At 40.4% G+C, this 12,019-nt stretch overlaps 1 protein-coding gene across 1 annotated transcript; it reads left to right on the top strand.

The window, feature by feature from the left end:
- Window positions 1–18: 18 nt before the first annotated feature.
- On the top strand, window positions 19–11,755 carry PSMG2 (proteasome assembly chaperone 2). Its single transcript, XM_077492409.1, has 7 exons — window positions 19–147; window positions 2,837–3,008; window positions 3,289–3,347; window positions 4,801–4,919; window positions 5,227–5,400; window positions 5,892–6,012; window positions 11,534–11,755. Exons 1-7 carry the CDS (start codon window positions 91–93, stop codon window positions 11,615–11,617), a joined length of 786 nt encoding a protein of 261 aa, XP_077348535.1. The 5' UTR covers window positions 19–90; the 3' UTR covers window positions 11,618–11,755.
- The last annotated feature ends 264 nt before the right edge of the window (window positions 11,756–12,019 follow it).

The following is a 12,019-nucleotide window of genomic DNA, read 5'->3' as shown; positions in this document are numbered from 1 at the left end:
TCAGTGGGACTACTATAGCTACGAGGACCTCGACAAGCCCCCGTGGTGACGTGTATTGTGTGCGCCGATCCTTGTACACAGAGCTCAGTCATGTTCGTGTCGGCTGTTTCGGATTGGTGTCTCCCTGCAGACAGCACCCTGCTGATGGTAAGGTTGTAGTACAGGGTGACTGCACAGGGCAGCGCCACTTCATTGTCACTTAGGAAGAATCATTCCTTGCACTGTAGCGTCTGTAGGTCGTGTACTTTATGCAGTGTAACATGCTCTGCTCCTCTGTGAAGGTTTCCTGTAAAGGAACCAGTCATAGTATTTGTTTTACTGAAGGCAAATAGACTGCAGTTTGCAAGTGCAGCTGCTCCAGGGCTTAGTAAATAAGACGAAGCTCCACTTTGCAAACCCAACCACATAGAAGGAAAATAAATGACATATTTGCTTGCACTTGATTGGATAATGGAAGTCAGCAGAGCTTCACCTCATTTATTAAGCTCTGGAGCAACTGCACTTACAAATTGCACAGTGTATTTGCCTTCAGTAAATCCACCCCATAGTGTCCTGTTCCCCCAGCTGTCATCCTCTTCCTGATTTCTGTGTTTGCTTCTCTCCTCTTTTCTGTGCCCCTGGATATTCACTATACCCTCTGAGCCATCGCTGTTGAATTAAAGTGATAATAAAAGGTTTGTTTAAAAAAAAAAAATATAACAAACATGTTATACTTGCCTACTCTGTGCAGTGTTTTTTCACAGAACAGCCCAGATCCTCCTCTTTTCGGGTCCCCCACCAATCCCCCCTAATAGCATGCCGCTTGCTATGGGGGCACCGGTGCATGCTTGCTCCCAAGCCCCATCTCAATGCGACCATAAGACAAATAGGGTTGGTTTACTAAAGGAAAATCCACTGTGTACTACAGGTGCATTTGGAAGTGCAGTCACAGTAGATCAAAGAGCAAGATCTGCTGTTTTCTATGATCCAATCATGTGCAAGTGAAAATGCTTTTTTTTTTTTTTTTTTTCCTCCTTGCATGTCCCCCTCAGATATACAGCAACTGTACTTCCAAGTGCACAGTGGAGTTGCCTTTAGTAAATAAACCCCACAGAGTTGAAGCTCGGCTCCACCCCTTGCTCTCTCCTTACTGGCTATGATTGACAGCGGTGGGAGTTGATGTCTCAGCCAATCAAGAGAGAGACCGACCAGAGACAGCCAAGGCTCCCATCACATCCCTGGATCAAGAGGGGGCTCAGGTGAGTAATAGGGGAGCAGCACAAAGAATGCATGAAGGTAAAAGCCTTCAGCCTTTACAACCACTTTAAGTGGAACTAAGGTTAAAGGAGTTGATTTACTAAAAATTGGAGAGTGCAAAATCTGGTGCAGCTCTGCATCAGCTTCCATGTTTTATTATCAAAGCTTAACTGAACAAGCTGAAGTTAAAAACTGATTGGTTACTATGCACAGCTGCACCAGATTTTGCACTCTCCAGTTCTAACTCAACCCGAAAGCTTTTTTTTTTTTTTTCATTTTGGATGGAATAAAGCTGGATACACACCATTCCTGCTGAACCGGCCGACATTTAAACACAGTGTGTACAGCTGACTGTCTGACAGAAGCCGGTCTCACTACTGGCTTCTGTCGAACGGTCTTGCTGAAAAACCAGCAGCTGATCAAAATGTGTTAAAATAAAACGTAAAATAGATAAGAATTTTTTTTTTTTTAAAACACCCCATCCCGACGAGCTTGTGCGCAGAAACAAATGTATACGTGAGATAAAAACGGTGTTCAAACCACACATGTGAGGTATCGCCGCGATCATTAGAGGGAGAGCAATAATTCTAGCCCTAGACCTCCTCTGTAACTTTAAACTGGTAGCCTGTAGAAATTTGCCATTGTCAACATTCAATGAGCAGGCCTAATTTTGAAGCCTGACATGTTGGTTATCAATTTAATTGGCGTAACATTAAATACAATTTTTTAATTAAAAGTGTATTTTTTTCCGAAAAAAAAGTATTCTTGTAAGACTGCTGCGCAAATACGGTGAGACAGAAAGTATTGCAATGACCGCATTTCTCTAGGGTGTTAGAAAAAAATAAAAAAAATAAATATATATATATATATATATATATATATATATATAATGTTTGGGGGTTCTAAGTCATATTCTAGCACAAAAAAAATATTTTAACACGTAAACAAAAAGTATAAAACAGAGGTGCGGTCCTTAAGTGGTTAATCTTTATGGAAGCAAGTCTATGATGATAGCTATGTTGTTAGGCACCCCTATCCCTATGTTGCCAGATGAAGCACTACTTTATCATAAACCAGATGGCCTCTCAAAACATCCATTTAAACTTATGACCTGTTGACAGCAACCAAACTATTGAAAAAGTGGGGCTATCCGACTAACTTGCGTTATCTGAGGTTTTAACTAGACCTTATGGTACCTTACCTTTATTATGCTGATCTTCATTGTTGCCACCCCAATGTGATGGGATAGTATGCTGCATTCCTGCACCATGTAATATCAATACTGTGAATATCCAACCACCTGTATGCTTTGATTTCATTTTAAAATAAAACTATTGTGGGAGAAAAATCTGACAAAGGTTCCAACTCTTCCATATTCTTTTCAAACTAAAGACAAAAAAGTCTTGACTCACTTTTTAAACATGAGGGGAAAACCAGAATAAGTAGCAAAATGTGTGAAAGTGAATATATTTTTGCCTGTGTGAATGCAGATATTGTAAGTGTTCTGTAGCCGATTTTTTTTTTTTTTTAAACTGCAATTGTGTCTATCCCAACTTATAAAATTTAATAATGTGAATTATTTTTTTTAATAATATTTCAGCCTGCAGTATCAGTGGGGAATGTTGGCCAGCTAGCTATTGATTTGATTATTTCAACCTTGAATATGACAAGGGTTGGATACTTCTACACAGACTGTCTGGTACCAATGGTAGGAAACAACCCTTATGCCACCAGTGAAGACAATGCAAAGGAACTGAGCACAAATGCAGAAGGTAAGTGCTGAATTGGACTGGAAAATCCGATTCTAACCTGTGTGAAAAATAAACCCCTTCACTGTGTAGTGGATGTTTGGGATAAGGATGGATATCCATACAGCCTGCATGACATAATTTTGACGATACTAATTCTAGCATATTGGCCAGATTAGAATACGCCATCAGGATTCATTGCATATACCTCCATATAGAGATGATCAGTAGAATTAATCTGGTTAAAAGCGAGTCACTTCATCCGTAATTATGCATTTTCATGGACTGTGTTTTTCTCTTTTAGTGTATTCGCTGCCCTCTAAACATCTAACAGTTCTCCAGATCCGATCACCATTAATAAAGGTATATGTTCTCCAATGTTTTCAAACTGAATAAAATGTATTCTGTCTCTTTTACACATTTTAAGACTAATAAAGTAGGTATTGAAAAGTATAAAAGTCTGAAGCCTTGTACACACGATCGGATTTTCCGACAGGAAATGTGTGATGTCAGGCTGTTGTCGGATTTTCCGCAGACAAATATTGGATGGCAGATTTTAAAATTTTCCGTGGATAAATGTCTGTTGTCGGATTTTCCGAGTGTGTGTACACAAGTCCATCGGATAAAAGTCCAAAGTACAAACACGCATGCTTGGAAGCAAGGACGAGCCAGAAGTGGTCGGTCTTGTAAATTAGCGTTCGTAATGGAGAACTAACATTCGTGATGTGGAAAATTATGAAATCTCAAAATGCAGCACACAATTATCTTCTTCTTTAAAGGGGTAATAATGAAGCTGCTTTGCTGGTGATACTGATGGAGTTATTGCAAACAAATTTTCAAAGGATTTATTTTTTCCTAGTGATAAAGAATAATAATATTACTATGCTTTTTTTTTTTTTTTCTTTATTTATTTGGGCAAGGTACCACAACACCATTATCCTGTAGTTTTTAAGATCAAAGATACAACTATGTTGGTGTCCCTTGTCAATTTTACATTGTATTTTTATTTTTTTTATGTAACTGCCTACTCCCAAACTGTCATTTTGAAGTAAAATACATAGCCAAGTATTATTCTACACAATTTTTTTTAATTGTGCATTAAAAAAAGAAAACAAAATTAGACATGCTATCTGCCAATAGAACGTAACCAAAGTGCATTCTATGCATCCAAAAATATATCAAATCATTATTCAACCCAAAAAATAATGTCAAAGCAATAACTCCAAGGCCAATAATAAATAACACGTTATCTCCTCTGATTCCGCAAGATGGCTGGTTGACGAACGGCCGTTCAGAAACAAACCGAAAAGCTCAATGAAAAGTGCGAATCAACACTTACCAAACTTCTGCTAACATGAATATTAGCAAAAGGAGCCCAAAGGGTGGTGCTAAAGAGCTGAAAACAACATAGTACGTCACTACATTCATTTTTGTTGGCCAACAATTCCTTGCCGTTTGTATACAAGACAAGTTTGGGCCAATGCCCTTCGGACAAATGTTCACGGTTTTGTTGGCCAATAAACCAATCGTGTGTATAAGGCTTTAATTTCAGTGGTAATCTTTGATCTCACTGGCCAGTCAGTGTACCATCATTCATGTGGGGGAACAGAAAAGTCTAATCGGTGATAGCAGCAAAGACATCATCCTAAACTGACATAGGGCTAGCAAGTAAAAGCAGAGGAAGATGCAGTGTCTTGTATGCATGTCGTTTTGGAAGAAGTTTTCCACCTCGTTAAGAAAACAGACCTTTTCTTTTCATCATAGTATGTGAATCTACAATTAAAAAGTATCTTATTTCTGTTTTAAACTTGAAAAGAAAAAATCGAGGTGTTTCCGCCAAGCCTTAACATCCTGGATTAAAAAGTATGGATTTTCCAAAGTAGTGCTCCTTTCAAGCAGCCATGCCTATCGGCGAGATGACCAACAACTTTTTGGGTATGTAAGTGGCTGCAAGTGAAGCCTTTTCCTTGTCTCATATTTCTTATCTTGCACAGATTTATGACTATAGTGGTTTTTAGATTTAGTAAAACTGCCTCACTCAGAATTTGGTGCAGCTGTGCATGATGGCCAATCGACTTCTAACTTCAGCTTGTTCAATTAAGCTTTGGTAATAAAACCTGGAAACTGATCGGTTACTATGCAGAGTTTCAGCACAGTTTGAACTCTTTCGTTTTAGTAAATAACCCACAATGTTTTTAATGCAGGAGGTCCTCTTTAACCAGAAGCAATCTGTCATTTCTAGGACTCCATACCGATATTTAGTCACTCCAGCTTTGCAACCATCTGTGACAGATGTGATGAAAGAACTTGAATGGAAGGAAATGGAGAACATTTCTTTATATCCAGGCATTAATGATGAAGAGAAAAAAATGTCTATCCCAGGAGGAGGCTTTACCAAAAAGATGTTTGAAGACTGGTAAACTAACCTTTTTTTTTTTTGCCTGCTGGTATTTAAATGTCATTTCACCCCCCTCCCCCCCCCCCCCAATAAGATAATGAAATATAAGAATTAAAATCATTACACAACAGGGGTTTAGATTGCACACATTTGCAAATACATAAGCTACATGTCCCATCAAGTCACCCCATTTTTTTGTAGCCCTAACGCTAAATTTTGAGAGCCTCCACAGTGTAAGCACATGCGTTTATAATGAATAGGCAGAGAGCAGGTGGACAAACCGACATGACAATTTGGTTGGTCGCAGGCTCGTTGGTAAGTTGAGCTTGGAAATTTCCTTGTTTTTGTTTGACTCCGTCATCAGTGTTTTTTTTCTAATTTTGCAGAGTTTGGGTTTCCATAATAAAATAAATCCCCCCCAAGTACGTTTTATGACAGGTGTTTAGTTGTAGCATTTAATTAAATTTATATGTATGCATATATCTATTGATCCATCTTATCTATTGCAGCTCCTCAGAAGACATAAAAATGGCTGTTGTTTTAAAATTCTGTTCAGAAGGTGATAACATTCCTGATGCTTTCGGTCTTCTCAATCAGCTTAACAAATGGCTACATCTGATAGAACTTCCAGTAAGTAACCTTTACAGATGGGTTACAGTAAGCCATTCTACTTTATATCCATCTATCTGCAAAATATAAGGATCTCATCATTCTGTTCTGTCAAACCTGATCCATTAATTTGGGGATCAGCAACCAGTAGATCGCAGACAGGTGACTGGGAGATCGCTCTCTTGGCTTGCTGACCCTCCATTCCAGAGCATCCGAGTGCAATGCAGAGGGACTACTTTGTAAGGTTGGAGCTGTAGTAGGGAGTAGGAGCCGTATAAGCCAATGCCTTCTCTATAGTGCTGACTCCTGTCCCATGCGGAGTAATACCAACTCCACCTCTCATGCCGCGTTCACAGGACTTTGACGAACTAGGTCCGACGGAATGAATCTGCTGGACAATTTGATCGAGTGTGGGCTTCATCGGACCTGTCTAAAAATCGGACGGACTTAAATTTAAAACATGTTGCAAATCATTCCGACGGACTTGAGTCCGGTCGTCTGTATGCTAGTCCGATGGACGAAAACCAGCGCTGGTGCAGCTATTGGCTATGAACTTCCTTATTCTAGTCTGGTTGTACGTGATTACATTCGGATCTGTCGGACTTTGGTGTGCTTGTGTGTGTGGCCAAGTCCGTTCGTTCAGAAAGTGTGTTGTAACTCCGCCGAAAGTCCGTCAGACCTAGTCCGTCAAAGTCCGGTCAGGTGTATGTGGCATTATCCTAGCTAGTGGTCTCCAGAGTGGTGCCAGCAGCAGGAAGAGGAGATCTTTAGGTCAGTGTGAAGTAATACACTAGGCATAATAGCAGCGTTGTGTTGCTTCTCTCCCCCCCCCCCGCTTGGACCCCACAGAAGCATGCAGGTGTGGGGCACCATTTACTTAAATGGGTCATGTATACACTTAAGGGTCCTACTGCTGAAATCAACTAAGGGCTTATTGACAGCAGGCACTTCTCCGCCTCTGGAAAGTGATACGAGTGTGTTTTGATAGGTGGTGAGGAAGCAATATGTTGCCTCCTAACACCCCAATTTAAATCTGTGATTGCCGTGCAATGCACGTGATTGTGACATGGTAGTACAGCATCTCCACCTCTTTAACCACTTCTAGACCAGCCACCGTCGTTATACGTCGGTACTTTGAAGAGGTATATCGTTGTTATGGCAGCAGCTAGCTGCCATAACTCCGGTATCCTCTTCTTCAGCGGGCGATCGGCTTCAAGTTAAAAGTGGTTACTGGTGGATTCGCCGCAAGATCACTCTTATCAGCGGCGGGAGAGGGGCCCCTCGCTCCGCCACTTACCGTTGTCAGCGGCGATCAGATGTTGTCCCTTGTGTGACATGGAGGCGAGTGAGTGGAAGATTGCCCCTACCCATCTACATATCATTGCATGGCAGAAGTGACGTCACTTCCGCCCATTGCTCTTAAAGGGCTTTTTTTTTTTTTTTATGACAAAATCATTTAGTGTAAATATGAGATCTGAGGTCTTTTTGACCTCAGATCTCATATTTAAGAAGCCCTGTCATGCTTTTTTTTCTATTACAAGGGATGTTTACATTCCTTGTAATAGGAATAAAAGTGACACAATTTTTTGTTTTTAAAGTACAGTGTAAAAATAAAAGGTAAAATAAATGTAAATTTTTTCTTTTAATGCGCCCTGCCCTGACGAGCTTGTGTGCAGAAGCGAACGCATACGCGAGTAGCGCCCGCATATGAAAACTATGTTCAAACCACACGTGTGAGATATCGCCGCGAGTGGAAGAGCCAGAGCAATAATTCTAGCCCTAGACCTCCTCTTTAACTCAAAATATGCAACCTGTAGAATTTTTTTCAAATGTCGCCAAAAGTTTGTCGCTATTCCACGAGCGGGCGCAATTTTGAAGCGTGACATGTTGGGTATCAATTTACTCGGCGTAACATTATCTTAACAATATAAAAAACAATTGGGCTAACTTTACCGTGTCTTATGTTTTTAATTTAAAAAAGTGTATTTTTTCCAAAAAAAAAGTACGCTTGTAAGACTACTGTGCAAATACGGTGTGACAGAAAGCATTGCAACGACCACCCTTTTATTCTCTAGCATGTTAGAAAAAAAATTTATAATGTTTGGGGGTTCTAAGGAATTTTCTACCAAAAAAAAAAAAAAAACGTTTTTAACTTGTAAACAACAAATCTCAGAGGCTAGGTCCTTAAATGGTTTTTGCGCTATAAACAAATACCCGCCAATTTTGAAAAAAAAAAAAAAGATTTTTTTACTTTCCACTGTAAAACACATCCAATAAAAAATGTAAATCTGGTTTCTAAAGCAATTTAAGCCAATATGTATTCTGCTACATATGTTTGGTACAAAAACTATGGGATATAGTTTTGGAATTTTTTTTTTTATATTTTATTATTATTATTATTATTATTATTATTATTATTTTCTAGTAATGATGGTGATCAGCGACTTATAGTGGGACTGCGATAATGCGGCGGACATATCCGACACTGACACCTTTTGGGGACCATTGACACTAATACAGTGATCGTGATAAAATATTCACGGTCACTGTACTAATAATGGCTGGAAAGGGGTTAACATCAGGGGCAACCGAAGGGTTAACTGTGTGCCTAGCCGGTGCTTTCTCACTGTAGGAGAGGAGCTTGGACTATAGGAAGTCATTAATCCATGTTCATGCTTTGCAGGAACACAGGATCAATGCCTTCCCTACTGACAGAGCAGAAATCTGCCTTGTTTTACATAGGCAGGTCGCTGCTCTGGCTCTCTGCCTAATGATCAGTGGGTGCCAGGCAGACAGAGTATCCGCCATCAGCCCCCGCTGTGTCATGCATGTGCGCCATAGGCCCGGAAATGCGGGATCATGTACATTTTTGCCGCTGTGTGTATAAATACAGTATACGGTCAGTAAGCAAAAATTATTTGAGGCCCCCGCCAACTCCACATATATGCACGTATAAACAAACACATGCAATGGGAGAGCCTACGCATGAAAACGTTGAGTTTGTTACATATCGTCGTGCATGCTAGAGTGAGAGCAATAATTCTAGCACCAGCCCTCCTCCGTAACACTAAACTGATGAGGCTTTTAAGGCGTAAGGAAATGACGTTTGCCATTTCACGGGCGCACACAAATTTAAGGTTTCACATGTTGGGTATCTATTTATAACCTCATCATTTATATTTTACCATAAATGTAGCAATTTTCTAAACCTTTGGTTATATCGTGTGACATAAAAAATTGGAACTACCACTATTTTATTCTCTAGGGCAGGGGTAGGCAACCTTAAAGAGGTGGAGATCTACCTGAACAACCTGGGAAATGTGAAAAATCACGGGGCAAAGTGTCGCCTCCTCAGACCGAATTTAAACCTGTAATTGCTATACTACCATGTCGTAATCATGTGCATTGCACAGCAATCACAGGTTTAAATCGGTGTAGTGAGGAGACGGCATGTTGCTTCCTCACCACCTGTCAAACACTTGTATCACTTTGCAGAGGCGCAGGAGTGGCTGCTGCTCTTGTAAATGAGCCCTTAGTTGCGTTCAGCAGTAGGACCCTTAGGTGTAAACCTGGTTTACACATGCTGCAGCAGAAATTAAGCCCCCTGTTGCTTTTAGTGGGTGCTACCACATGCCAATCATGATCCATTCAAGTAAATGGGCCCACTCTGCAGGTACCCTACGACTGCATGCTTCTGCAGGGTCCAAGGTGTTAACGCAGGGGGGGAGAAAGCAACACAACGCTGCTATTATGGCCAGTGTATTGCTTGACACCACTCTGGAGACCAGTAGCCAGGATAAGAGTTGGAGTTGGTATCACTCCGCATGCGACGGGAGTCAGGGCTACAGAGGAGATATTGGCTTATACGGCTCCTGCACCCTACTACAGCTCCAACTTTACTAGTAGTCTGTCTGCATTGCACTCTGGGCTTGGTGACCCGCCATTCCAGAGCATCATATAGTGATCTACCAATCACCTGTCTGTGATCTACTGGTAGATTGTGATCTGCAGGTTGCTGATCACGCTCTAGGGTGTCTGCTTTCAGAGAATAGATTGTGTTTGGGGGTTTTGTGTAATCTTCAGGGATAAAATTATTTTTTAACGAATGCAAAAACAGCTCTGGCAGCGAAAATGTTTATAGCGACCAGGTTTGGCAGAACAGACTGATACAGTTCGTCTATTCAAATTACTTGCAATAAGAGATTACAATTATTTTGTAGTGCTTCACAGATCATTTGACAATTTTAGTAAATGGTGTACATTCATCACATTTACTGGTATTGAAGTCATGAATAGCGTTTCTGTTTTAACCACTTGGCGCCCAAGCTACGTCATATGACGTTGCGGGCTTTGTGGTGTAATATCTGAATGATGCCTGAGGTTACAGATGTCATTCAGATATCTGCATTTTCAGCCGGCGATTCCCTGAACCATAAAAACGATCATAGCGGCTGTGCTGCCGCATGATCATTCTTACAGGCGGCGGGAGGGGACGCCCCCTTCCGCCGCCCTCCGGTGCTTGTGCCGACTCACTGCTTCCATCGGTGAGTCGGTCACAGGATTCCCCGGAGTCTCTATGATCATTCGGAGGCCGGGCGTGATGTTATGACGTCACGCCTGGCCTCTGCATTCAAATTTACGGCGCCTTTTTGGCTGGGAAGCCAGGATCGTTTTTTTTTTATTTTAGGCTTCCCAGCCTAGAGGTGAGATTATGGGGTCTTATTGACCCCATATCTCACTGTAAATAGGTCTGATCATGCCATATTCCTATTACAAGGGATGTTTACATTCCTTGTAATGGGAATAAAAGTAATCAAATTTTTTTATTTTTTTTAAGTGTCAAACTAAAAAAATATAAAAATTAACAATAAAAAGAAAAAAAATGTAAAGCGCCCCTGTCCCCGTAAGCTTGTACGCAGAAGCGAACGCATACTTAAGTCCCGCCCACATATGAAAACGGTGATCAAACCACACGTGAGATATCGCCGCGAACGTTAGAGTGAGAGCAATCATTTTAGTACTAGACCTCTTCTGTAACCCAAAACATGTAACCAGTAAAAAAATGTAAAGCGTCGCCTATGAGGATTTTTAAATGCCAACGTTTGGCGTCATTCCACGAGCGCGTGCAATTTTGAAGCGTGACATGTTGGGTATCTATTTACTCGGCGTATCTTCCTCTTTGCAAAAAAAAATTGGGCTAACTTTACTGTGTTTTTTTTTAATTTCATTTTTTTTTAAAGCCTGAAACTTTTTTTTTTTCTGAAAAAAACGTGTTCGAAAAATTGCTGCGCAAATACCATGCGAGATAAAAAGACCGCCATTGTATTCTCTAGGGTCTTTGCTAAAAAAACATATATAATGTTTGGGGGTTTTATGTAATTATTCGAGCAAAAAAATTATGAATTTTACATGTAGGAGAGAAACGTCAGAATTGGCTTGGATGCGAAGTGGTTAATACATCATCCCTGTTGTAAGATAATAAACAAGCACTTGGTGTTTAGACTCTAATGCCAACTAACAGAAGTGAATTGTTTTTTTACAGAACGACAGTGTCACTTCTCACTGGAAGATGCCAAGTTCCTGGAGATTACTGTTTGGAAGCGGCCTGCCTCCTGCTCTTTTCTGACCTAGAGTGCCCTCTGGAGTTATGTTTCTATTCAATAAGCACTTTCAAGATGCAGCACATTTTTTTTATTGAAACTTTCAGCTTTTTTTGTATTTTTTTTTTTTTTTTTTCTGTACAAAATAAACCCATTTTTCTGGCTATCCTTGCTTTAATTTCCAATGGTAACTATCCAGCTTTGAAAACTTATGAATTATTTATCACAGCTGGACTGGAACAAATGGGGTGAAAGACCCAATTTCCCTTCTGTGCTTAAAATGTAATTTTCTTTTTAACCACTTCAGCCCCAAAAGATTTTGGCTGCTCAATGACCAGGCCATTTTTTGTGACACTGCACTGCGTCGCTTTAACTGACAATTGCATGGTTGTGCAACGCTGTACCCAAACAAAATTGATGCCCTTTTT

The sequence above is a fragment of the Lithobates pipiens genome, unplaced genomic scaffold, assembly GCF_037356315.1.
Source record: "Lithobates pipiens isolate NorthernLeopardFrog02 unplaced genomic scaffold, aLitPip1_a1.2 Scaffold_19, whole genome shotgun sequence".
Classification (NCBI taxonomy): Eukaryota; Metazoa; Chordata; class Amphibia; order Anura; family Ranidae; genus Lithobates; species Lithobates pipiens.
The sequence above is the reverse complement of the archived record's forward strand: the minus strand, read 5'-3'. Positions and strand labels throughout refer to the sequence as shown.

Coding starts and splice junctions, on each gene's coding strand:
- PSMG2 (XM_077492409.1), top strand. CDS start 91: ATGTTCGTGTCGGCTGTTTCGGATTGGTGTCTCCCTGCAGACAGCACC. Junction 4,920..5,226: donor GATGACCAACAACTTTTTGG/GTATGTAAGTGG, acceptor TGTCATTTCTAG/GACTCCATACCGATATTTAG. Junction 5,401..5,891: donor AAAAAGATGTTTGAAGACTG/GTAAACTAACCT, acceptor TATCTATTGCAG/CTCCTCAGAAGACATAAAAA.